This window comes from Canis aureus, chromosome 3 (genome assembly GCF_053574225.1).
Source record: "Canis aureus isolate CA01 chromosome 3, VMU_Caureus_v.1.0, whole genome shotgun sequence".
Classification (NCBI taxonomy): domain Eukaryota; kingdom Metazoa; phylum Chordata; class Mammalia; order Carnivora; family Canidae; genus Canis; species Canis aureus.
The window spans coordinates 46,845,690-46,873,343 of NC_135613.1; the positions used below are offsets into that span (position 1 = coordinate 46,845,690).

The 27,654-nt window shown below is 47.5% G+C and overlaps 1 protein-coding gene across 15 annotated transcripts in view; it reads left to right on the forward strand.

Moving 5' to 3' along the window:
• The window catches only part of MPRIP (myosin phosphatase Rho interacting protein), a 150,741-nt gene that overhangs the window by 99,044 nt on the left and 24,043 nt on the right, over positions 1-27,654 (forward strand). For 8 of the 15 annotated variants that reach the window (XM_077892309.1, XM_077892312.1, XM_077892311.1 and 5 more), the window contains 8 exons: positions 10,791-10,932; positions 11,820-11,933; positions 13,468-13,524; positions 14,769-14,837; positions 17,678-17,767; positions 21,892-22,001; positions 25,140-25,701; positions 27,461-27,577. In XM_077892309.1, coding sequence (XP_077748435.1) covers positions 10,791-10,932; positions 11,820-11,933; positions 13,468-13,524; positions 14,769-14,837; positions 17,678-17,767; positions 21,892-22,001; positions 25,140-25,701; positions 27,461-27,577 — 1,261 coding nt within the window. Of the gene's footprint in view, positions 1-10,790; positions 10,933-11,819; positions 11,934-13,467; positions 13,525-14,239; positions 14,316-14,768; positions 14,838-17,677; positions 17,768-21,891; positions 22,002-25,139; positions 25,702-27,460; positions 27,578-27,654 lie in introns of those variants that run through there. The other 7 variants (XM_077892322.1, XM_077892321.1, XM_077892314.1 and 4 more) reach the window with 7 other exon arrangements.

Sequence of the window (27,654 nt, forward strand, 5' to 3'; positions counted from 1 at the left end):
ACCAGGACCAGCCGTGTACAGTTCTGCACATATCCCCCCCCCCCCCCCCCCCCCCGCGGCTGGGAACCTCAAGAGGTCAGGCGGAGCACAGGTGCAGGCGCTTCCTTTCTGTGCCATCACCCAGCCCAGGGAGACATTTGCTGCCATACCGGCAGTATATCACGGGAGCCAGGATATAAACTGCTCGCTCACTCTGCAAAAGAAGCCCTGGCTGACCTCACCAGAAACCCTCTCTTTGTAGACAGGCTGCATTAAGTGCCACTTGCCTTTCCTCATCTGACTTTTCTCTTTGCAGCCCTGGTAGGCCTGCAGCATGCGAGTCAGATGTGACTCGGTGGGGTGCTTTCTAGATCCAAGGATTAGTTGGAGGGGCTCTCATTCTGCAAGTTATGGTACCTCTGTCTGTGCCTGGAACCTTACCCAAACCCCTCTAGGATGGCGTCATTCATATGACCAGGCTGAGCCCTTCCAAGAGCTTCCTGTGGTTCCCAGGAACTCCTACTGCGGCCTGAGCTTCCTGCGCTCACAACACATACCCTCTGCCGCTGCCTCCCTCGGCCTCTGCTGCCTGCACTGCTGGTTCTGGCAGGTTGGCCTGGGAACAAGTTCTGTTGCTGGAGAAGATTATGCAGAAGCTTAGGGCACCAGAGCTCCTGCTTTGTGCATAAGCACAGAATTCTACACCTTGGTCTTCAGACTTCTTTGATGAAGAAACCTAAGAGACCCATTTTGACTGGTAACCCTTCCTGAGTAAAAACTGGTCTCTTGGCAGGGACTCAGGATTTGAACCCATTTCCTCTTTTTCCTTAGAGAGATATTAGTCTTCAGTTAGATTTTAATCTTTTGGGCTCAGAGGTACTTCACTTGCTTCCCCTTAACTCACAGCCACTAGTCCAGAATGCACGTAAAACCCTTCCTGTTAGGTGATTGTGGGGCATTTGCCTGGGCGTCCCTGGGAGGACAGGTCTCTGGTTCGGTGACATGTTAATGTTGAAAAAACAAAATTCAACTGAGTGAATTTTAAAGATCTTATCATATGACTTATGATCTACAATTCATGAATTGGGCAGCATCCAGTCTATCAAACAGAAAGTGTTATACAAAATAGAGGACTTTTAGAGGCAGGGGAGGGCAGAACAAGGAAGTTAGTAATAGCAAAGAATGCATTGTTTTGGGCAAGGTCACCTTCCTTTGAGGGACAGCAGAGGTCTATCGGGTAGATTACCCCACTGGTATGGACTAGGTAATTCCAAATTGAGTAGCTTAAGATTCCACTCCTGGGAGAGGTTGAAAATGTAAGTTAGTTATTAACCACCATTTGGTGACTTGGATTTAGCACAGTTGACTCTATTCTGGGCCTTTTGCCCTTTTTTTGATTTTTAAATTTTTTTGAAGCAATGCTCCCCCCTTTTTCGTTTATTACCTATTTATTTAAGTAATATCTACCCCCAAAGTGGGGCTCAAAACTCACGACCCCAACGTCAAGAATGAGTCACACACTCCTCTGACTGAGCCAGCCAGGCACCCCATCTCCCCGCCCCCCTTTTCGTTAGACTCTCAGCTTAACTGAGTGGTGTGATCAAAATTTAAGACCTTAGCACCACTCCCAGCTACTGCTCAAATTCTTGCAGGTTTTGCTGTTCCTGTGGTGTTCAAAGGCCTTTTTTTTTTTTTTTTTTTGCCGAATCTCTGTGGTACTCACAGGTCACAACTTCAGCTTCACATTGTTTTAAGTCAGTTATTCTCTTCATTCCTTTTATGATGTTCCAGACCCAAGGAGGCCATTTGCTTTGTGGTTAGTGGCTGCAAACATGCATTTAAAGGTTTTGAGAGAATATAGTGCATGAGGGAGACCCCTATGGTTATTTTAAGCAGGATCATTCCCAATGTCTGCAGTGCATTTTGGATCCATGGTCCCCAAGACCCAAACCAATCAAAATCAAATAACTCAAAGACCTCCATTGAAAGAGTCACTTTTTTAATTGAAGTGGTTTTTTCAGGTATTTTTATGTCACTGATTTTCAACTTTCCAGGAAGTATTAATCTAGGTGCGGTAAGTAGCATTGACTACAGCACATACATTTCCTTGTTTTGCTGCAAGATAATCAGGGGATATCCTATTATCAAGAACAATGTTGACCTTGCCAAGATGGAGGCTGCTGGTGAGGTCTTTTTATAATTGGGAGCAGATCGGATTTAGATAGTCACAGGAACGTGGGAATACAAATGTACTACGATTTCCTTAGGTATTTGTGTCCAATTGGGCTGGTATAGTTATAATCACAGAAGGGTGAAAACTAGTTATTAGGTGTTCTAAGTGTAAAAGTCAGCCTGTATGACTCCTCAGTTCAGGGCATTAATTGGGAATAGAAGAGAAATTGGTCATGGGGAGGGGATATCTCTAGTATCATGGACAGATAAAGAACTCTTTTTAAAAGTCCAGCAATCTAAAAGATGGTCCCACCCCCTACCTTCCCTTACTAATGGCCTGAGAGAGATGGATGGTGGCTTTCTTTCTAGGCCAGTGCCAGAGTAAAGGAAAGAGAAAAGGAAAACATTTCATTTCATGTTTAAAGAATGACATCTTGGGTATAGCAGTCCACTTTCAAGTCCATTCCTTCCTAGTCGAATTGATTTTGAGGTCTCCAGCTGCTGTATAGTTCCTAGAGTTTGAAGGGGCTCTTTTTAATTGGGAGCTGTCGATGCAAGATTCAATTCCCTGAAGTTTGGTTACTGCCTGGGGAATGAGGAGGACCTGATATAGCCCTTGAGGGCAGTCTTTGTTCTTTAGCGATTCCAAATTAGAAGAATGGGAGAGAGTTGAAATGTTAGTTTGGAGAGTCATAGCCAAATTTTTTGCAAAAACTAGAATTCAGGAGCCAGTCCAGGTTATGTACAGGTATAGAGGAAAACCTCAAAGACCATTACAACCTAGAATCTCGTATCTACAAAGATACAAACACAGTTATTCTCTTTATAGTTATTCCCATTTTTTAAAAAGATAGTCACAGTAAAATTACTGTGTATTAAACTTAGCCTAGTTTCTTTCTTTCTTTCTTTCTTTGTTTTCTTTTTTTTTTTCCTTTCTTTGTTTTCTAACTTAGTCTAGTTTTAGAAGTGCAGCAAGAATCATGATTGACTATATAAGTTCTTTTGAAAACTACTTTGCTGGAACCTTATATAAGGAATCTCAGATTGAACTCTTCTCTGAGGCCAGGAAGCCAAGCCAAGACTTGCCATTAAATTTTAGCTGTAGTACCTATAGTTTGAGTGAATTTCTCTCTTAAAAGTTTCCCCAAAATATTCTGAGGTACATAGGCCTGCCAGGAATCCTGTGAGCAAGGTACCAGCCCAATTTTTCCAAGCAGTTCCTAAAAGATATTTGGTCATATCTGAGTCTATGCATATCTCTAAAATAGGACGTTCAGGTCAAAGCCTTGGTAATATAGCTAGTGTTTCCAGTTGTGTCCTGTTACAAGGAGAACAGATTTTTATTGAACTTAATACAAATAACTAAGCATATTGCCATGAAAATAATACCCAAGAGCTTATGAATTCTAGAGGGATCAGTTAGGGAGAAAAAGTAAGTAAATGTTTCATCTTTGTTTACAAACGTATGCCCTACCAAATAGCTGTAGGTCATAATCACTTAAGTGAAAATGTTTCCCTAAATCTAGAAAAGCAAAAACACTAAGGAACTAGCAGTATTTCTAACAAAAGGTCATGTAAAATTATAATCATCCTCAGTTCATTCAGTCCCATGTAATTAATACTTGTTCTCCTTGAATCCAGTTTTTCCATTAGTTCTGGAAGTTCTTCCCACTTAGTTTTATGGTTTAAAGTTATTAGAAATCTTTGCTTGTTGGTGCACATAGATGGCTCAGTTGGTTAAGGGTCCAACTCAATTTTAGCTCAGGTCGTGATCGCAGGGTTGTGAGATCAAGCCCCATCTTGGGTTCCATGCTGGGCATAGAGTCTGCTTAAGATGCCCTCCCTCCTTCCCTCCCTCTCCCCCCCCCCCCCCCGCCCTCTGTGCGTGTGTGTGTGTGTGTGTGTGTGTGTGTCTTTGCCCCTACTCCTTTATTTCTCTTCCTCTCTTTAAAAAAAAAAAATGGAAAGTGCGAAACCTTTACTTGTCAAAGTCTTTTCCCTGAACACTTCTGCAAAAGCATCAGAGTAAAACAATAACTCTGTAAGTGACAAGACTTAAAAATGCCCATAGTTAAAGATCAGATGAGAGGTTACTATAATGAAAATAACAGGGAAATATAGTGATTTGTGATATTTGAGTATTTTAAGATAACAACTGAAATTATGACTGATAACATTATATCAGGGCATATCAGAACCTAAGAAACTTTAGCATCACTTATATGATAATGCTGCCCGTGTAATGTAACATAACAAGCCTAATTAGTGAATATCTCTCTCTTACGAGGAGAGAGAACAGATCTTTTACAGTTTCCTGGAATCCTCTGAAAAAATCCCAAAGTTACTTCTAGGTCAAGAAGACTTCATTTAGGATTACATTTTGAGGAAGTTTGTCAAAATATCAAAAGGCTTTAAGATACTTGGTTACACAGGATCTGAGATTACTGTGAAACAATACTCAGTTATCATTTAGCCAGCGTGACAGTTACAGACTTTATAGGCAAATACGGAAAGTATTTTACCTAATTGTAAAAACAATTAGGCTCTTTTAAAAACACCTAGGCTCTTTTAATAGAGGAGATTCAATTTTCTTCAGTAATCAAAGACTTGATAAAGACAACATGAAACACAGGAAATGATTTTGATAAGACAGAATCCTTTTTTCTCAGCAGATTATATATAAAGTAAAGAAAAACCTGTCATAGTCTCTTAATAATAGCAGACTGAGAAAATATTGTCCTTTTAACAGAAAAAAACAAATAATAATAATACCATACCACCTTAACTTTTGATGTTAAAATTCATCTTTTTTGGGGATCCCTGGGTGGCTCAGCGATTTAGCACCTGCCTTCGGCCCAGGGCGTGATCCTGGAGACCCGGGATCGAGTCCCACATTGAGCTCCCTGCATGGAGCCTGCTTCTCCCTCTGCCTGTGTCTCTGCCTCTCTCTCTCTGTCTGTGTCTCTCATGAATAAATAAAAATCTTTAAAAAAAAATTCATCTTTTTTTTTTTTTAACTCAAGTTCATTTTAATATTAACCATTTGACCAGGCACAAACTTTTCCCAAGATTCCCTTTTCACGAACCTTCTCCAGTTTTTTTTACATTCTGATTTTGTCCTGTTTTTTTCTTTTTTTCATTCACAATAACCAGTCTCACTTTAGGGCAAAATCACTTTCTTCTCCCTCAACAAAAATGGATCTTCATTCCTCATATTTTCTTTTACCAAGAACACACATCCTACATATATTAGAATTTCTAACCCTTAAAAACCTTAGTTTCTTGTGAAAATAAAGCAGTAAACAATTGTGAGCTGTCTTATGTTAGCATTCATGGCTTGGTGAATTAATGACTACATTTTGTATCTTCTGGAAACATGCTTTCTCATCATAGATTTTTCAGTGTAGCACAAAACGTTTACTAATAGACCCAAATATCTTTATTTTCTTTATATAATAAAGTAGGTAAACGTATGTTCAGTAATTAATATTTAAGTATTTTATTTGGAGATGATCTAGGTATTTAATTTAGTAAAACTTTTTTTTTTTTTTAAAGATTTTATTTATTTGAGAGAGAAGAGAAAGCAAAAGAGAGAGCACGAGCAGGGAGAGGGACAGAGGCAGAGAGAGAGAAGCAGAGTCTGCTGAGCAGAGAGCCCAATGCGGGGCTCGATACCGGGACCCCAGGATCATGACCTGAGGTGGAGGTAGACACTTAACTGACTGAGCCACCCAGGAACCCTTTAATTTAGTAAAACTCTTTAAAAATTTTTTTACCAAAAAGATTTGGGGAAACCATTTAAGTAGACATTCCAAAAATATGATTATTGCTGAAAAGTTCACCTAAAAATGCATATATTACTTACATATGTCTAATTTATAGATCATTTGTGTTTCAACTACCCATGAAAGCTTTGTGAAACATTTGGACAAAGTCAGCTGTCATCTTACTCTATGTTTCCCATTGACAAAGTTTATAACAGAGACACTATGAGCTTATTTGACTAGTAAACTCAGAATAAAAGTTGTAGGTATAAACTATAGTTTATGTCAGTAACTCTAAAGACATGTCTATTTTAACTAAACTAACAAATCAGAATTAATACTGAATATTTTCCTAGACCACATGTACCTGAAAACATTAGGTTACTTTCTATTTTTAGAATGTTATATATATTCAAATGTATGAATATGCATGTAATTCATGTAAGCACTTTATTTTCTTGAAGCCAATTAAATAGAGCTCTTTTATAAATTAATTCTGGCAGTACCATCCATAGGTTAAAAATACACCCCTACCTTACAGCTTCCATTCTAAAATTTTAGCCACGGACAGATAAAATAACTAGTTCTAAGTTGGATCCATGTTGTGTTTCTGGCAGATGAAATAAGTGTACCTGGTCAGATGGCTAAAGCTTTTTAATGATATTTGTGGAGAAGACACTTAGGATTTTTCATTTACCCTTGTTCCAATAACCTTTCCCTCTTTATTTTTTCTGGGATAGAATTTCGTCCCTGACGTTATTTCAAAGAGATGGCCTAGATAAGAGATCCTAGAGAGGACCAGGTGGAACATTCCCATCAGAGACACAGGAAACAAATGTAAATGCTTCCAAGAAACACTTTTCCTAAGGCCAACATTTTCACAATACTTAGAAGGCTTTGAGACCTATAGAGGTGGTTTTGGTATTGGTAAAAAAGAGATGGACTGCAAATTGTTTCTGGAGCCAGATTTCTGGTCTTGTGAATATTTATAAGATGTGGACAGTTGCTTTAATTCCTCAAAGAATTGGGGAATTTGCAGCTTAAAGGAGACCATAAGTACCTATCTAACTTCATTATCCTCAGTTTGCTTCTTAATGTCAGAGAGGAGCTTTCCAACTGAGATGGAAGTCAAAAGATTTCTGTGTTCTGGATTTAGAACTGTTTGTCTTTGGAATGTTTTAATAAATCCTTTCACAGAGGCTTCAGATGCTTTTCTTCTGGGCACATAGTTTCATTTTAGCTTAGGGAAGAAGGCCTAAAAAAACTTCCTATCAGACTGATTATCAGCTTCCAGTTTGGCCAGCTTCTGACCACAGAGCCATTTAAAAACTCTTTTTAAGTATCTTGTCAGTTTTCAGCCAGAACATACAGCACATGTTTCTGGCAGTATTGAAAAACCCCCCTTTCAATGTAAAAGGGAACTAAAAGAAGTGGGTATAAAAGGATACTGCTTTCCAAAGATCCAGAGTTACTTTTTTTTTTTTTTTTAATATTATTCATTCATGAGAGACACAGAAGAGGCAGAGACATAGGCAGAGACAAGAGAAGCAGGCTCCATGCAAGGAGCCTGATGCAGGACTAGACCCTCAACCACTGAGTCACACAGGTATTCCCAGAGTTACTCTCAAAGATAGGCAAAAGAAAGAAACAGCAACCTGCAGATCCCATTCAGGCAGACAACCAAACCAGTTCTTAGAGCACAAAACATGACAAGAAGGCAGTAGGTGCCTCAGAGAGAAAGGATCAAGAACCAATGGATTTGGAAAGAAAGGGAGAATGTGAAATTTTATTTTTGTCTCTTGACTGGGCATTACAGATGGAGATTCAGGAGAGCTGACTCTGGTATGAATTCTCACTTTTCTCTGTCTTCTGCCTGTTTTCCCAGCATCCCTTCTGTAGCCTCTGGTAGCTACCAAAATTCAAGGTTTTTCGTTAATTTTAGTTTTCGTTTTCCTCGGCTGTTTAAAAAAATAATAGCAGTTTACCAGAAAACTTTCAGAGTCCTACCAACTCGGAGGAGACCATATGGGGGCTTCCTTCAAAGGAAGATAATGGGGGCATTCAAATTAGTGTTGAGTTTATCCAAAACGTTTGAGGACAAAATTTTTTCTAATGGCCCGGTTGGATACAAGTGATACACTGGGGATCCCTGGGTGGTGCAGCGGTTTGGCGCCTGCCTTTGGCCCAGGGCGCGATCCTGGAGACCCGGGATCGAAATCCACGTCAGGCTCCCGGTGCATGGAGCCTGCTTCTCCCTCTGCCTGTGTCTCTGCCTCTCTCTCTCTCTCTCTCTCTCTCTCTATCTCTCTGTGACTATCATAAATAAATAAAAATTAAAAAAAAATAAGTGATACACTGATTTGTGAGCCAGTGTTCTGATGTTGGCCACCTACGAGGATGTTATGGGGGAGACCTGGGTACTGTTTTAGATATCTTTTATGTCTTTAATTTTTCATTGGCCTTTGCAGTAAAACTTTCAATGAAACTGTTTTGGAATCCTGAAGCCTTTGAAAGCTTCTGCATACCAACTAAAATAGGCACGCTATTCTGTTTGTTTGATTTAGGAACCCTGGCTTTTAGTGCACTTCTTAAATAAGTGATCTTGTCTAATTGGAATATTCCCATATTAGCCATCGTAATGCTGTTATCTTTAGTAAGATTTTGCATTTTTGTAGATATCTATAGCTTCTGGGACTATAGTTCTTAGCCATAAAATTAAGTAGGTGTGCTGGAAGTTGGTGTGCTCAACTCTGGAATTTAAAGATCCCATTTCTTCTAGCTAAGCCTTTGAGTCTCCCAGAGCCAAATTAATACCTAAAGGGATATGCTGCTGGGTTGGAAATTGTGTGGCAGGTGACCCTGTGTCACAGCAGTGTCCATTCCGTGACCAGCTTATCCTGACACAGGACTCTCAGAGTTAGGTGGCAGACACTAAGAGATCTTTAAGTGCTTAGCCTGTGCCCACCAATTTCATAGCTTTTGGCTTCTGAGATTCTCATTAGCGATAGCCTTTACCTTGTGTACACGTTAGTGTACCAGCAGTAACTGTGATGCTCCCAACCAGTAGAAAGCTTTGTGTGCACCAACAGCAATTCTCAGTGTGGAACTGAGGTGGGGAAAGTACTGAACCAGCAGACCCCAAAGAATGGGAACTGTGGACTGGGATTCCCATCAAATGCAGAATTGCAGACTGAACCATCGGAAGTCCCCAATGGGGAATCTGGGGACTGAACTGAGGATTGGGGTTCCAGTCAAATGGAATATTACAAACTGAACTAGCCACGGTTCCCAGCATGGTCTAGTCAAGTGGGGGACCACCAAAAGCCTATTAGGTCGGGAGCTCAACACAAAGAGAGCAGAGCTCAGAACCATGAGGAATTTCCTGTGGCCCTCAGAAATGGCAAGAAAGAGAACACCAACAATTCACAGGTACTACAGTTAGCTATGTTTCTCATTGTCCTCAGAGCTGTCTGAAGTTTCCTTCAGGTCCCACCACTGCCACCAAATCTGTAAAATAAAATTCAACTGAGTAAATTTTGAAGATACTGGCTTTATTCAGTGATTCCGCATCCCATCTAGCAGACAGAAAGGAGCTCTGAGGAGCTATACAAAAATGAAAGACTTTTAGAGGCAGAAGGGAGTGGGACAAGGAAATTACTGGCAAAAAGGGACTTGTTTTGGGCAAGGTTACCTTCCCTTGGGGGACAGCAAGGGTTCTGTCAAGCAGATCACTTCACTAGTGCTGACCAGGTAATTCCAGATTGACTGGTTTAAGATTCCACTCCTGGGAGAGCTTGAAACTGTAATTCAGATATTAAGTCTCAGTTTGGTGAGTGGGCTTAGCACGAGTGACTCCATTCGGGGCCTTGTTACGCTTTGTCCAAGTCTCAGGCCCCCACGGTGGGTGGCCCCCAGGGGTGAGGAAGACTCAGCATCTGCCCACATGCCCCACCTGGTCTCTCTGCCCTCAGCCACCATGGTGACTCCTTGTAACTTCGGGGACAAGGATGATCTCCCCTTCTCAGTAATCACCTTGGGTTTTTGTTTCTTTAATTCTTTGGATAATTTTTGATTTAGCATTATTTGATTTTAACAAGCAGTCCCTTTCTGTTTATTCATTTTCCAGCCTTATTTTCTTTCAGGTCTTGCCCCTCTCCGCCTTCTCCTGCTGTGTCGCTGTGTGACGTTACTCGCCCTTCCTTCGCCTGCTTCGCTCCCATCTCAGCTCCGTGTCCAGCCGTAAATGGCCTGATGATGCCCCGGCCTTTTCACACGAAATCAACTTGCTTTGTTTTTGTTTTAATTTGGTTTTTGATTCTTTTTACTGTGGCAGAAACGATGTTAATTCATGGGCCTTTCTCTTGCTAAATTTTGGATGCCCTGGGGTGGGGGCTGCATCATGATCTGCTGAGGAATGCAGGGAGGATGGAGGCTGTCCCCCTTCCAGGTGGTGGTGGTTGCCTTCTGATCATGTCTGTGGCTTAGGAGAGGATGCCAGGCGATGAGCTGTGTGATTGCTGAGTGTGTCAACAGACCATGCAAGAGCCTCTGGTATGGGAGGCAGAGGGAAAGGACAGGCCTGGGGGAAGGGATGGCCCTTGGCCCTGAGCTGCTGCCAGCCCCTGCATGGCTTCCCCCTCCACGGTGATGGGACAGAGAGCTTGGGGAGGAGTGTCCGGTGAACCATCCCAGTGTGCCATGTGCACAGCCTACATGCCCTGCAAGACGGGAGGCCCAGGAAAGGCCAGGATGGACCAGGCATGGCAGTGTTGGCTGAAGGAACTCCTCTGTGACTCAAGACCAAGCCCACCTCAGGCTGTGGGGTGGGGGTGGGGGGCTGTCTCCCCCTCAGCAGCCTTGTGTCCTCTCTTGCAGGAGGTCCCAGGTCATTGAGAAATTTGAGGCCTTGGACATTGAGAAGGCAGAGCACATGGAGACTAACTCATCATCTGGGCCTTCACCATCCAGTGACACTCGCCAGGGCCGCAGTGAGAAGAGGGCGTTTCCTAGGAAACGGGTGAGCCTCTGGGGTCTGGGGCCAGCGCTGAGGCACAGGCGGTGCCACATGCGGCCACAGGGACCTGGTGGGCGTATGGCCTCACCCCTTCTCACAGCGCCCCCCTCCCCAAACACACACCTGGACCCACTGCCGCCGAGTTCCCCATTCTTGTTTCCTGGTTGTCTGCTCGTGCCTCTCCTCCCTTCCAGTGAGTGGCTTTCTTGAGGGCGAGGACTGTCTTCTGCATCTTCCTGTCGGAACTTCATCCATTTCTGCTAAAGGCTAGTCTGGCAAGCCTTAGATCCCAGGTCGTAGCTAGAGCTGCTCTCTTTCTCTCTGAGGCAGCCCAGCCACGAGGCTGAGCACCTTCCTTCCTCTTTCTTTCAAGTGGTGGCCATCACCCTCGCTCCTCTTAGTCCAGGGGAAGATCCCTCTTCTGAATCCTCCTCCTCCTCCCCAGGCAGCCCCCTCACCTCTTGTGACCCTGCTGTGTTCGAATGTTGCATCTTCATCTCCCTCCCCACCTTCTCTCTGGACTCATGAGGTGCTCTGCTGCTGGCTGGCACAGAGCCCAGAGCTCTTCTGTCTGTGACCCCAAGAAGCCAGGGGGCAGGGGTAGGACCAGAGAGTGATGGTGAGAAATGCTTCTGAAAGAAAAGGCTGTTCCAACAACTAGAGTGTGTTTTTGAACTCGCCGCATGAAGCGAGAGGCGCTGGACGAGGAGTACCGGGATGCCAGCTCCTGTCCCAGTGTTGGCCCAGACTTGGCCATGGGAGCCCAGACAAAGTGCTCTTGTCCTCGCCCAGGAACAGTCTTGACCATCCCACAGCTCCAGGTGCTGGTCTCCCTGCTCCCCGCCTAAGTTCACTGGCTTGTACTGACTGGCGGCTGCTCTCTGCCACAGGATCTCCCCAACGAAGCCCCCACAGCTCCTCTCCCGGACACCTCGGCCACCCCCATGTCTCCACACCGAAGAGCCAAGTCACTGGATAGGAGGTCCACGGAGTCCTCCCTGACGGTGAGCCCAGGCGCCCGCGCACCGAAGCCTGGAGACGCTGCTCCTGCCGCTTCTGTCACTTGGGGTCACTGTCTGCTTATGTCCGTGCGTCTGTGCTGGCTGTCCCCTCTGCACTGGCCTTTGCGTCTGTGCGTGGGAAGCAGATGCTGTGTTTCTTTCCCCTTTTGGACTCTACGTGGGCATCCTGAGCTCTGAAGTCCCCAATAGAGGAAGCCATTTGGCCAAGGCAGCAAAATCCTGACTTTGAGGAGCCAGGTCCACAGCAGGGAACCTTTGTTCTTGTTTTGGGTGTTTGTGTCAGTGACATTTTGATCACTGGGCTCCTCTCTTGCTAGGAGCCCTTGCCTTGTTCATGGTGTTTCACTGCAAAAGGAGAAGGGCCTTTGCCCTTGGTCCTTTGAGCTGCAGTGGAGGTGCAGTCGGTGCATGGTGAGACAGGACCATTGCTCCCTCGGGGAGCTGAGAGTGGCAGGCCAAAGGCCCTGGGAGTGAAGGACAGCTACTCACATGGTGACCCAGGGCTCCTCTTTGTTCTGTCCTCAGCTTTCTGAGAAGCCCAAAGTCAGAGCCACTTCTACCCCTGGGATATGGAGCCACCAAACACACACTGACATGACCCTGAACAAGGATAGGTGGGCTTCTTACCTGGAGGAAATTTGATTTTTCCTTGAATCTGGATTTGGCTTGGAGGTTTGGAGCAGAGATTCCCAGAACGTGTGTGGCTGGAGGTGGTCCTGCCACCATATTCCTGTTCCCATAACTCCCTCCTGGTTTTCTAATATGGAAAGACATCACAGCCTGTTTCTGGTCAGGATAGCTATAGGAGAGTAGAGAGCAAGCACATGGGGTGAGGGGAAGGATGATCCACATTTCTGTAGGCACTGGCTTTGCAGGTGTCCAGGAGTGAAACACAAGCAAGGCCCCACTGGGCTGCAGGTGGTCCTCAAGTGCTTCCTCCCGCGACTCCTCAGACCCAGGTACCTTGGTGCAGGAGAGCTCGGTAGGGACAGCACCCCTGCTTTCCTGTCAGCTGTCCAGAGTTTGCATCTTGCAGGGAAATGGAGACTGAACCTCATCCTGTTTGATATGTGGCCTCAGGGCCTCAGCAGGCTTGCTGCTGCATCTTTGCTCAACACCATACGTGGGCCTTGCTCTTCAGTCTTCCTCTCTGTCTTCCATGGCTTCTGTGAGAACTTCTGATTTCTTCTTTTAGCACTCACCACAGATTTTCCCCTTCATGGCAAACACTAAATGCCTCTCCCTCTGGGCTGTTCTGTGCTCCTGGGCAGCCCCACTGCTGCTGCTCACGGGGCATTGGGGCCTTGCCTTCCTTCCCTATCAGCCCACCGAGCCTGGCATCTCCTCCCTCGAAGACACATAAGTCTGCGGAATATTTGTGGGCAGGTGGAGAAACCCCTTTTTCTGCTGCCCACCTCATCTGGACAGAGATGCCTGCCCCTCAGTCATACTTTTCCCACAACTGGGATATCAGTGTGCTTTCTTCTAAACTGTTCTTTTTTTCTCCCTTTCTTAGCCTGACCTGCTGAATTTCAAGAAAGGCTGGCTAACCAAGCAGTATGAGGACGGCCAGGTGAGCATGCAGGGCTGCTGTGGCAATGGGCAGCAGGTACAAAGTCTACCTGGCCTTGTCCCCAGTGGGTTTGGGAACACTGATTCAGTCCCCCACATCCAGCATGGCCTCTCCTCTGGTGGACCAGGACTGAGGCCGAGACCTCCGTCTCATCAGGGAACTGGAGGTGCACCGCCTCCCCCACCCTCAGTTCTACAGTGGGGAGTGGGGACCTCTGGAGAAGATTGTCCTCCTACACCCCGCAGGGATCTCAGCCTCAGGCTAGGGAAGCATCCTACAATGTTAACTTTCTACTTGGTACTCTTTCCTAAATGTTCCTGGGGAGCCCAGGATTCTCAGGGACAGGAGATGCCTCTGGTTGTATGATTGACTTATGGTTGCTCACAAGGCAGGCCAAGTGGACAGCAGCTGAGGGTTGCTAGACTATCAGAGACTCCAGCTCAGCCACAGTCCTGAGAGAAGCCAGTGTGGTACATTCTTGCCATCACACTCCAACAGGAAGAGCGATTTGCAGCTGAACTTACTAGCCCCACCTTGACCCTGCTTGGGGCTGGAAGGCCAGGCCTACAGGAAGGCACGGAGAGGAGCCTGCTAGTTCTTACTGAGAGGCCCCCAAACCCCACCCTCCTGAGCTCCTCCTGTTTCCTGACTGACTGTGCCGAAACATCCTCTTTTTCTCTCTCCTCCATATCAATCCCCTTGGCCTTTCCTGAAGACTCAAGTCTCCCTCCTTGCTACTCACAGTGAAGACTTGGGAATCTGGCTGGCTGGTTTGCTCCTGCTGGCTGCAGGTGGGCGCGCCTCTCTGGTTAGCCAGCCAGTGGCTGTGGCTCACAGGTAGCCACCTAAGGATGGAGATGCTGTTTTCACAGCCACCTTTCAGCTCGGAGGGCTCAGCCCCCTGTCTGCAGCCTCTGAAGTTGAGACTGAGGACTGCGAAGCACTTTTCACCAGCCACACCACTGTGGGTTACAGAGAGCTCATAGCCTGTGGCCCACCCCAGCTCTCCATGCTGCCTTGTCACGGGGGAGCCGCAGCTTTAGCAAGTGCCCTGAGGTCATGTGCGCATGGCTGCCTGTGGCCTGAGCAGAGTCCTGTGTGTGTCTGCCACTCGTGGGAGGGGCTGCCTGCCCTCTGCTTTTCCTGCGCTCTGGGAGGTGCCCCCAGGACTCTGGCTGTGGATTGCCTTAGAGCAGTAAATGTGCTGCATGGTCATTGAGTCTGCTTTCTCCTTTCCCTTTTAGTGGAAGAAACACTGGTTTGTCCTTGCTGATCAAAGTCTGAGATACTACAGGGATTCGGCAGCTGAGGAGGTGAGTGTCTTGTCTTCTTTCCTAATTGTGGAGATGGGTCCGGGTGGCCACAGGAGCCCCAGGCTCTCAGCCACTGCTTCTCCGGGCTCAAGTCCCCTTCTGTCTGTCAACTGGTGTCCAAGTTGCTGTCTTGGGTTTCCAGGTCTAGATTGGTGGGAAGTCTGAGCATAGTGTGACCAGTTTCTGATCTCGTGACTGATTCTTCCTGAAACGTTGGGCTATTTTGAGGCCCTACTTTAGGCGGGGTGTGTGTTTCAGTGGCTTCTCTTTTCTCCGTTCTTTGAAAAACACTGAAAGATGTCTTAATTTAAAAGGATGAGCAGTTTTGTTTTTTCAACAAAGATTTCATAGAGAATTGAGTCTCTTGAAGAAACGGAAGTAAATCTTGTCCTTTGTCTTTGGACAAAGATGGGATGTGGCAAATGAATTTAGTTGGCCCAATTGACTATCTTGATTCCATGGTTGAAGACCAACCAGAAGGGGCTCTTTTTTCTTCACCTACAAAAATACCATCTCTTTTGAGCAATTTGGCAAGTCTGTGTTCCTACCTTTTCCCTTGCATTCCACTCCAGGAATCCTTCATATATATTTCCACATACAGGAAAAGATCTTTGCCCAAGGTTAGTCATTCCTCCGCTTTTGTAATAGCAGAAGATTGGCAAGAATCTAAATATTGGTCATTAAAGACTGGTTATATATATTTACATACCTGAACGTGAAAAAAGGGAAGTTCTGTAGGGACTTCAGTGGAAAGATGTTATTAGAGATTCAAGGTAGATGAGAATACTGTGGGCAGCAGGTCCCTGGTGCTGCCTGAAGTCAGGCAACACGGAGCGTGTGTGGTTGGTAGTGGGTGCGTAGACCAGCAGTTCTCCAAGTGTAGTCTGTGGATGCCTAGAGACCATTTCAGGGGGCTGGTACACTCAAAACTTGTTATACAATTAAAATGCCATTTAAAGTCTCAGTTCTTGAATACTCATCTTTCTATATTCTGTGATTCAAAATCAACAGTGAGCGTAAGTCACGTTTACTGTGTACCAGAGTATGATGGATGCCTCATGGGCAAGCACTTATGCCCCATCCACACTGCCAGCCGAACTGGTGGCTTCTCCTCATGCAATACTGTCTGCACTTAAAAGAGTAACACAGAGACAAACTGCTTGCTCACTTTGACTGTTTGGCAGACACTTTCTTAAAGAACCAAATGAGTCTGTCCCTTCAAAGAAAACAACAGACAGTTCATTGCCAATGATATAATTTGAGCTTTCAAGCAAAATTGGAGCTTTGAAATATTTGTATTCCCCATCAGAAATTTGACAGTTTCCCTTTACTTACAGACTGTCCTGATGACTAGGTGCTAATACTAACATGTTTTGAGCTCATGTAATGAAATATGTCAACTTGTAGAGGATAACGCATAACCTCATGTCTTCCAAATGACCGGTACATAGTTAGAAGGTCACGCATGGGTACAGGTCCATTCAGAGGGCAGTGAAAACCGTGCATTTTAATATAACAGTATAGAAAGTCCCTTGACAGGATTTCAGATTCCACTTTGCAGTTAACCTTTAAGAACGTACACCTTTTCCCAGTGTATGTAAATCAGACCTTCATTGCTGTACCCCTTCAACTTCTACAGTGACGTATGTCAGTTATTCCCCAATGAAACTGGATAAAAGAAAGAAATGACTACTAAAGTGTCTTCCTTTTCCAGTCTCGATCTATGTAAGGCTGGAATATCTTCATGTACAGTAACCCCTGACAAACAGAGATGCTAGAGGTGCCATCCCCTTGCGCAGATAAAAACCTGCATGTAACTTTTGACTCCCTCAAAACTGAACCAGGAGCCTACTGTTGATTACAAGCCTTAACAACAGCACAGTTGATTAACACATTTGCATGTTACATGTATCGTATACTGTATTCTTACCATAAAGCAAGCTAGAGAAAAGAAAAGGCCATTAAGAAAATCATAAGGAAGAGAAAATACACTTACAGTACCATACAACATTAAAAAAAAAAAAAACATGTACAACCGGACCCACACAATTCAAAACCATAGTATTCAAGGGTCAACCATACGTCATTCAAAATGACATACTAAACAAGTTGAATCTAGCAACAGATATGAGAATCCAACTGTCCTTGGAAGCCAAGCATTTAAAGATTTGTAAAAATCCCTTGCTGACTTTTAAAAATATTTTTTGGTTTATTTGTGTTCTTTTTTTTTTTTTTTTTTTTAGATTTTATTTATTTATTCATGAGAGAGAGAGAGAGAGGCAGAGACACAGGCAGAGGGAGAAGCAGGCTCCAGGCAGGGAGCCCAACGTGGGACTCGATCCCAGGTTTCCGGAGAGAGAGAGAGGCAGAGACACAGGCAGAGGGAGAAGCAGGCTCCATACAGGGAGCCCAATGTGGGACTCAATCCCGGGTTTCCAGGATCACACCCTGGGCTGAAGGTGGCGTTAAACCGCTGGACCACCAGGGCTGCCCTATTTGTGTTCTTAAATGAGCAAATATGTTTACTTTTTTCTAGTTTATTTCTGATATGCTAAATATCATGAATAGGTAAAACCCACATAAATGAAAACTCTTTGGAACCCTCAATTTTTAAGACTAAAAGAGTTCCACCATCACGTCTGCCAACCCCTGGCATGAGATATCTTTGGCAGGATACACAGGGACATGGCATTGATGCTTCCAGGTAGCATAGGATAGGCAGCATCTTCACTTGTCAGTGTATATACCCACTAAAAATAAAGCTAACATGGAAATTCACTTGTCTAGGTGTTGACTTTTACTTTCTCAATCTCCTAAGATCCTCTCATTTCTCTCTGTAGGCGGCTGACTTGGACGGGGAAATTGACTTGTCTACGTGTTACGATGTCACAGAGTATCCAGTCCAGAGAAACTATGGCTTTCAGATACATGTGAGCCTGGGGTGGAGTTCGGAGACAGGCTTGGTGTGGAGGTGGGGGACATGGGCTTGACCCACGGGGACATTTTTCCAAAAACCTGACGTCCTGGTTCGGGGACACTTGTAAGCAAGCCTGACCTCTCTCATGGGCTTGGTCAGCACTTGGTCTTTGCTGTCATCGCTGGTACCTTGACCTGTGCCTTCCTCTGTCCCTAGCACCTCATCCCAACCCCAGTTTGTGATCTCAACAACAGAATGAGGCATTAGCATCTTTCTTCTCAATTCCATTTAGAAGTTTTCTATTACTGAAGGTCTTTGTCTTCCCTTTTTCTTTAAAGTGCTGGCAGTTGGGAAGGACATGGGATATAAGAAATAAGAATAGAAGTGTTAGTGAAGCCTCAAATACTAGGGTTTTACTCATTTATTCTTTCATTTGGGCGTGCGTTCATCCACATACAAGTCTTTTCCTCCCACAGTCTTGTGAGGGACTCAGGAGCGCAAGGCATTGCCTCCCGCCCCCCCCCCCCCCGCCCCCAAAAGGAAGATGATCAGAAAAATGAAATGGTTCTCCTTGGCTGTTTCATTAAAGCTGGTGGCTCAAGCTACCTGGAGACAGGCAGGCTCAAGGTTAGGGCATAGTCCTCAACTGCTGCATCTATCATTCTGACACCCAACTGCAAGGTCAAGGGGTACCCAAAACTGCCCTTAGGGCTTAACAGGCCAGAGTGACTCACTGAACACAAAAAAGCACTAAACTTAACAATTATAGTTTCACTGTAGCAAAAGGATGCAAATCAGAACAAGGCAGAGGAACAGACAGGGAGAATTGTACTGGCAGGGCCCTAAACACAAACCTTCCAAGTCTCTGGGGTTGCATTACCCTCTTGGGAGATGTATGGCAGTACCCAGAGCTTCCAGCCCAAGAAGCTCACCCAAGCCAGTGTCCAGAGTTTTGGTTTTGGTTTTGGTTTTTTAAGGTTTTATTTATTTATTCATGAGAGACACAGAGAGGCAGAGACAGGGAGAGGGAGAAGCAGGCTCCCTGTAAGGAGCCTGACAGGGGCCTCAGTACCAGAAGCCCAAAGGCAGATGCTCCACCACTGAGCCACCCAGGTGTCCCATGTCCAGAGTTTTGTTGAAGCTTTGTGACTATTGATTGAGTTACTGTTCATGTAGTCAAATACAGTTTCCAGCCCTCTGCCAGAGCTCAGCTGATTTCACATATCCCAGAGCCCCCACCCTGAATAATAGGGATTCCCAGGTTACTTCCCAGGATCTGGGACAAAGGCCAAACCTCTCTTTGGGCAAAGCTAATTCTTCCCTCACAGGGGCCTTGGGAGTGCGTGCTAATGATCAGCCTGACAGAACTGCCGCCTGGGACTCGTTTTCTCACAGGGAGCTAGGACTCCAGTTGGGTTGCCTTTAACAGGGTCTTACCTTTAGATCTTTGGGTCTAGAAACTCAGTATTTCTGGACTGAGAGTATATCAGACATGTTGGGACTAACTTGTAGTAACCAAGCCCAGAGGAGACCAAGGTTCAGACCCAAAGGCCAGTGAGTTTATTACAAGGAGAAATGCAGGCAGCAGCCCAGCAGGCAACTGGTCATGGTATTCCCTCCATGCAGGGCAACTGCGTGGACACCAAGTCCTAGTTGGAGGTTGTACTGATGGCCTGGCATCAGGGCCAGGGCATGAACTGTGGATCTCGGTGGCCTGTGGTGCCCTGCTGTGATGCTCTTATGCCTTTGTGCCTGCAGGAGGAATAGACATGCTTGATAAGCCAACATGTCAGCTTTGGAGACAGTGGTGAATTCTGGTTTTGCAGGCCCATGCTGAGCCCCACACCTTCACCCCTGCCTCTCCATTTTAAAGAGCAGATCTCCCTGAGTAGGGCATCCTGGGGGTAACAAGTGTTTTATCATTAACTCAGTACCTGTCACGGAGCATATTACAACTTCATTGTTCTAGGGCTGCTTTCTGTGTGATGAGGCCGTGGCCAGAACCACGCAGGTGCTGGTTTCTCTCTAAGAACTCACTTGCTCTCTTGGTCACAAAGTCATTTCTGAGTCACCTATGCTCCCTAGCTGATCTCAGCTGCCAGTCGGACCCCTCTTCACTTTACCCTGGGCGGGGCACTGTGAGCTTCTCTCTAGTTCTAATGCTTTTCCATGAGCCCCATGGACTCAGAGTTGTAAGCCAGAAGAGACTGATTTCACTGCGGGAGAGTGGGTCCCAGGAGGGGCTCAGCCTGGACCACTAAGGAGCTTTAGGATCTTGTGAGGCAAGGCTGGAGGACTGAGTTTGTGGTGTCCTTGTCTAGCACCCACAAGATAGCTGAGTGCAGAAGCCAGTAGAAGGTGGCAAAATGGGAGCCTTGCATGCCGGGTCCGTAATTGGTCTTGTCCTGAGGTTGGTGGAAGCACTGCCATGTGCTGGATGACACGAGACAGCTGTGCCTTAGTAAGACACATCCAGAAGGACCCACAGTACACTTAGAAAGGAGGGGAAGGTAGAGGCAGAAGGCCAAGCAATGAGGGGCAAAGAAACTGGTGAGAGCTGCCATGCTGGAAGAGCACCTGGGATGTGGCTCTGGCCAGGTGAGGGAGAAGCCAGGTGTGAAGTCTCACACCCCAGAGCATGGTGAGCTTGTGCTGAAGTGGGGCAGCAGAGGCAGCTTCTGACAGGAGGGGAGCCTCTGGAGCTCTGGCCTGTGGTGTGTTTGAGGCTCCAGTAGACTCCCTGGGAACATTAGACACACAGTCACAAGCATGGAGTCTGTTGGGAAAGAGCTCTCTGCAGGTGAGAGATGAGCTCATGGGAAAGAATGTACAGGTTGCTGAGGTCAGACTACAGAAATACCCACAGTGGAGTGGGGGGAAGCAGAGGACCCAGGGACATGGGGAGGGCCAGGGCACAAGGGGCTGGTGCTTCAGAGAGCCCTAGGGCAGTACCCCTGCCCCTGGCTTGCACAGAGGGGAAAGCGATGATGGAGAGATGAGCTGGGAAGTGGGCTGTGGACCAACTCGACTGGGAGTGCCGGCGGGGGCCTGAGGCAGATGATGAGGTCCGGTCCAAGCTGCACTTTGCATCATGCTTGGCCAGCACATGGTCTCTTATATTTTACCCCTGGCCGTGCCAGGGCCCATCCCAAGACCATTTTGGTGATTTTGTCTTCCCATCAGCTGACTAGCCGACATGTCTTACAGGTCCATTGGTCAGTAGCTGGGGCAGCCTAAAGAACAGTAGTGACACCTTACTTCTGTGACACCTGAGTGTCATGCCCCTCCCCGTCTTGGGAGGTGCCTGGCAGCATGCCTCAGCAACACAAGGATTGCATTCCAGAGGCCTTTCTGCTCATTGGCCTTGCTGCCCATCTCAGCCCCCATATGGCTCCCCTCTCCTCTTGTCCACCTGGTGTCATCACATAGCGAGACTCCTCTCCCTCAGCCACCACCAGCATGCTCCTCCATCTCACTCGTCCCACCAGGTCACCTAGGTCAGGGGTAGGGGGCCCAGGGATTATCCTAGAAGCACCCCCCCCCCCACCTTGGCTCCCATATCCTATTAATGAGGGACTGCATACCACCTCCTTCACTGCCCCAGAACCTCTTTATTCTCTGTCACTGTGCTAAGTCTAACTACACCTGCCCTGGCAGGTCTCCCTGCCTCTTCTGAGCCCAGCAGATGCAGCCCCCATTGGGCCCAGCCTGCCTGCCAGGTCCCGTGCCTGCCACTCTTCTCTCCCTGTCACCCTGTGCACCTGATGTGCATGGGTTGCATGGCACCGAGTCTGGGATGGTGCTGTCCCTGGTCTGGGGGGCCCCTTCCCACTGCTCCCCACATGCTGGCCTTGTGGTCAAGTCACGCACCCTCCTTCCCCCCAGTCTGTGAGGCCCTGAAAGAGTAAGATGAGCCATCTGGGTGCCAGGGACATGTAGGCACACAGGAAACAGAGAGGTGGGTGGTTGAATCAGCCATGAAAGCAGATCCGATTTCCTTTGCTCTCCAGCTCTTATTTGAGGGGGACACACACAGTGTCCTAGGACAGCCCCCTACCTGGCAGCAGTTCTCCCTACATGATGTCCTTTGAGGGCAAGGAGTTGGCAGTCCCTAATGACAGCTTGTCTTTTGTGTAGACAAAGGAGGGCGAATTCACTCTCTCTGCTATGACATCTGGAATCCGGCGGAATTGGATCCAGACCATCATGAAGCACGTGCACCCGACCTCTGCCCCAGATGTGACGAGGTGAGACAAACAGAATGCCTGAGGGTCACCTCCCCTGCTGGCCACCGCCTCACTCCTACATGGATCTGCAGTTATTTTGGGATGTGTGTTCGTGCCTGTCCCAGCCCAGTCTTCTGCCTTCCCTCCTCTGTCCCACCATCGGCTGGCCTCGCTTAGTCTCCCCTTGCCTTCCTGCTTTTTCTGCCTCAGGTTACCTTTTCTGCCTTTAGGCCTGGCCGGTGTGGCTGCCTGTGCCAGGAGCATTTGTGCTCCTATCGGGACTGAACCTAGTCCTGGGTGTTGGGCCTCTCTGGCAGTGGAGTAAGAGCAGCCCTGAATGTCACATTCACAGACTACCAGAGCATTTCTTTTTCTTGATCTTTTTGCTCCACACCTGTATGTGTTGGTTTTCTGTGCAACCAGGAAAAACTTCTTTGAAATTCAGTGCTGGAACTGAGATGGAAATCTTATTCTTTCCTCATGTTAAGTCTCTGGTTTGTATACCTCACAATGTGCCACGTGCCTTCCTCCTTCTGCCCTGAAGGTTAGAAACCTGGTATTTTCAGTTTAAAAGAAAGAGAAGATTCTGGTGTATGGGGCTGCTTCCACGATGCCTAGAATTCTGCTGTTCTCAGCTGAAGGCCTCAGAGCGTTTACCTGTTTTGAGAATCTCTTATTGACACTTTTCAGATCATATATTTTACATGATTCTTCCAATGTATTTATTTTGTTGCTGCTCACACCTGGGGCAGCGGCCTCGGGCAGCTGTGGCCATGTCAAATCTTTGTCTTTCCTAGTGACACTGCATCTCTTTGAAAAAAAGGTAGGAATAAAATCATCTCCCCTGTGTTTATTGGCATTGTTTGTTCATTCCCTCATTTACTAAGTTAACAGATTATTTGGTGGTTCTGTCAGTAAGACCAGGTGTTGGTGGCCAGGACAAGTTCTCAAGTATCCTGTTGGGAGCTCTGGCTTATCTGTTAGTGGAATGCCTCCTGACTATATGGAGGTGAATGGGGCACTCTTGTCCTCATGGGCAGCCTCAGTGGCTGCCCTCTGGCTTTTTCCCAGCCAGGAGTAGAGAGCTTTATAAGGCCAGCACTCAGCACCTTGATGATGCCCCCCTCCCCAGCAAAGCAAGAAAGGCAGCTCAGGGTTCTTCAGCAAGGCTGCTGCCACAGGGCATAGGGTGGTGGACATGAGAGGGCCTGAGGTCCTGTCCTGGCCGCCAGGATTCCCCTGCCTGCCGTGTCCCAGCTGGAAGAAGTCTGCTTTGGGATGTCCCAGGGCAGGCCTGTGGCTTTGGCCTCAGAGCAGAAATGAAGGACACACTTGAGCATATGCATGTGCACATGTGTCTCAGGCCAACATTCACAGTTCCCTGCCACACTCAGACATGGGCTTCATGTGGGAACTCAGCACCTTGATGAACTACAGGCCATGGGGACCAGGTGTTTGGTTTGTGTGGAAAGATTGACTTAGTGATTGTCTTCTGACTAGACTTTACTTCAGATTTACTGTATCTCAAACTCAGGGGGTCCTCACCTTCCCCCAATTTGTCTTCAGCCTTTCTGCTTGTTTTATGTGGGCTTTTATAGCTTGAGGAAAATTTGGATTTTCTTAGTGCCTATAGGAAAGTCTCAAGAAAGCATTAGAAACAGGGCAGCCCGGGTGGCTCAGCAGTTTAGCGCCGCCTTCAGCCCAGGGCCTGATCCTGGAGACCCGGGATCGAGTCCCACGTCAGGCTCCCTGCATGCAGCCTGCTTCTCCCTCTGCCTGTATCTCTGCCTCTCCCTAGCTCTCTCTCTCTCTCAAATAAATAAATAAATACTTAGAAAAAAAAGAAACAGATACAAACTTCAGAGGTATAGGTCTAAGCGATGTACTGTGTTCCCCCTGCAACTACAGTAGGGAGTGGCAGGGACTTCCTGCCTGGGGGCTGGAGGGGCTTCCTCTCATGGAGCCATGACTGCTGTTCCCAGCTCTCTATGTGGCTGCAATGCCCTACACAGTTGTAAGCCTGGGTCAGCTCTCAGTTTAGTGTCATTGAAAGATCCCTTCTGGAGAGCTTTTATTCAGATGCACATGTGGTCTTAAATTGGCAACTTGCAGGTCCCACCGCCCTGAAGCACTTGGGGACAAATGGCCCAGAGCATGATGACAACCACATTTTCTGTCCCTTGGGTGGCTTAGCCAGTTAAGTGTCCCAACTCTTGATTTCAGCTCAGGTCTTAATCTCAGAGTCATGAGTTCAAAGCCCTGTGGTAGGCTCCACGCTAGGCATAGAGCCTACTAAAAAAAAAAAAAAAGAAATTAAAAGCAGGTCCCCCTACCACCTCCCACACCTCTCTCGCTGGCCCTCAAGACCCTTGATGGCTTCCAACTCTGTTCTGTCGCCTTGGACAGGACCAGAGGCCACTCTGTTCAGGCCAGGGGCCTCAAACCACAACTGTTGCTCTCACCTACCCCTGCTCTGAGGGGCATCATTTTTAGAAATCTGCTTTAGGGCAAATTGGACAAAGACATGGACTCCTTACTGGACAAGCAGAGGTGCCCTTGAATCCCCTCCCTTCTCACCTCCTGCACATGGTGAGCCACATTAGTGCCACCTGGGCCATCTCTCTTAACCTGAGTACAGTGGTCTCAGACCTTTTACTCTGTGATCCATTTGTCACACCAGCCACCATGGTGGTTTTCTTAAAATGCAGACTTGATTGGGTTATTTACCACTTGCTTAAAAACTTCGAGCCTTTTGAGAGAAGTGGTTGGTCTCATTCATTCTGTCAGCCCTGCCTGGTGCACACAGGCTACAGGGTTGGCTTCTCTCATGACCTCATTTAGATGGTGGCTGTGCACGGTGCAACCTGGGTGTGTATCTCCATCAGGACACTCCCTTAGGGCATCTCCTCTGTCAGGGGTTCCTCTGAGGTCCGAGACTGGAAACCTCTGAGCCATCTGTGGTTCTTACTTTCTCATCCCTACTCAGAACCAGTTTGATTCTCCCTATGAGAGACACAAGTAAAGGCAAAGTATTCTTTTCTCCTCTCTCCTGTGGGAACCATAGCTGCATAGGGACTGTGGTGGAGCCAGGCCCCCCACCAGGTTGGGTGGCTGCCACCAGGAGCCACACCTGACAGGCTCTCTGCCCCTTGCCCTTAGCTCACTGCCAGAGGAAAAGAACCGGAGCAGCTCCTCCTTTGAGACCTGCCCGAGGCCGAGTGAGAAGCCCGATATGGAGCGTGGAGAGCCAGACCCCGAGCAGAAGAGGAGCCGGGCTCGGGAGCGGAGGCGGGAGGGGCGCTCTAAGACCTTTGACTGGGCCGAGTTCCGCCCTATCCAGCAGGCCCTGGCTCAGGAGAGGGCCAGCACCACAGGGATTTCTGACACCCACCCTGAGGCTGAGGCTGGTGAGCTAGAGCGGGAGCGTGCACGGCGGCGGGAAGAACGCCGTAAGCGCTTCGGGATGCTTGATGCCACGGATGGGCCTGGTGCCGATGATACAGCCCTGCGAATGGAGGTTGACCGGAGCCCAGGGCTGCCAGTGACCACTGACCTCAAGACCCAGAACGTCCACGTGGAGATCGAGCAGCGGTGGCATCAGGTGGAGACAACTCCTCTCCGAGAAGAAAAGCAGGTGCCCATTGCCCCCTTGCACCTGTCCTCCGAAGATGGAGGTGACCGGCTCTCCACTCACGAGTTGACCTCTCTGCTGGAGAAGGAGGTAACAGGTTCTGGGCAACAACCTTCCCCAGCACCCACTGTACCTGCTGCTGGCCACATGATACTGAGGGATATGTGGTCCTGAGAGCTCTGGTAGACAAACAGCTTATTAGAGTACAGTGCAGGCACTGAGAGGTATAAGAGGGTGCCTCATCGGCAGGGTGGCAGGGAGGGGGCTCCAGGCTTTTCGAGAAGGAAAGGCTTTGCCATACGGTTGGGACATTGCCATATAGAGCTGAGGGTGGCCAGAAACTAGGCTGATGAGATGCAGGACCCAGGTGGGGACCCTGTCCTACTCTGTTACAGGCATAAACTAGAGATTTGAGACAGGAGAGGGGCATGAGCAGAATTAGTGGTCAGGCCTGGGTCAAAGGGGCCGGGCTGAAGCTGGAGGCAGAGACAAGCCTCCAGGCTTTTTGCAACAGCCAGGTAACCATTAATGGGATCAGAGGGGGATGCAAGGCAGGCAGATGCTGGATTCTGGATGTTGAATTCAAGATGTGAAACAGAGGCCTACGGGCAGGAGGTGGTGAGCCTGGCAGGCTGGGCAGAGGATTGCCACCATACCACTGACTTGAAGGATACCCTGTAAGTCACTGGGCACCAGAGAGGGTCCCTCTGGGATGCAGAGCTGAGTAAGCCAGTCCCTGCATTTGTAACATATCCAGAAATCAAATCTGGGAAACTTGGTAGTGGATTTATAAGCCTGAACAGTGAGTTTCCTAGATGAGGTACAGCATTATGCCTGCCTTTTAGGAACATTCAGCAACATGTTTCAAATGTGTTTTTTTCCAGGAGTAGCTAATTGAAGTGGAAGATTTGCCACTTTGGGCAACCTCCGCTTACCTTTTTCCTATTAAATTTATGAGGCTGACATTTATCACTAACACCAACATTCTATTTTTTTCCCTTTTCTACATATATTAATATAATAATAAACCAAGATGCAATAAAAGTTCAAACTCACATGGGTCTAAACTGTCAAAATGAGCCCACTGGCCTACAGGTCACATGCTGGACCATGAATCTATCATAGACAGCAGAGTCTAAAAGCCAGGCATCTCTGTGCGGCCCACAGCAGAGCCTGGCAGCACCCTGCCCACCTGCTGCATTACACAGCCCCTCCAGTAGGGTGGGCAGCCCCCATAACCCAACATCTAGTAGGTACCTGAGAGAGTTCAGGGAAGAGGTGGGTAGACGGATAGATAAATTCAAAGTCACTGAAAGCAAGAGGAGTGTGCAGTCGCTTGCCCACTTTACACATCTTATGGAGCCCTTCCTGCAAACAGAATTTTATATGGAATCTATTATATAAAAGTGTTAAAAAAAAAAAAAAAAAGGAGCTATTTCAGTGGAAGCTATGGCAGGGCCTGGAGCGAGGGCTGCCCCAGGTCAGCAGTGGCCTTTTGACCACACTGAGGAAATTGGAAGGACCCAGCAGGATGGTCTCCTGACACAAGCAGAAAGCCCCCATTTCCTGGTCAGGTCTGCACGTCACATCCTTATGGGCATGTGGGAATTATGTGGGTGCCCAGGGTAACAAGTATGCTGCTGTTATGTATGGCTTGAGCTGGAACCTTCAGTTCCAGATGCTGCAGATAAAGACCAGATCGGCACATGCACTGAAATGTGGCCATGGGGAAGGCCAACCACAGAGTCCCTGTGTGCTCCAGCCGAGCAAGAGTCAGAAATGCCACTGTACCACCACCTCTAGTCATTATCATCACTTTGTTACAAAATGTGTGTCTCTTTGCCCACAGTTGGAGCAGAGCCAGAAGGAGGCCTCAGACCTTCTGGAGCAGAACCGGCTCCTACAGGACCAGCTGAGGGTGGCTCTGGGCCGGGAACAGAGCGCCCGGGAGGGCTACGTGCTGCAGGTAGGGCTGCAGGGCTGCTGTGGCCCTTGTTCATTTGGGCATCAGTGTGAGGGCCCAGGCAGGCTAGGAATGTGCAA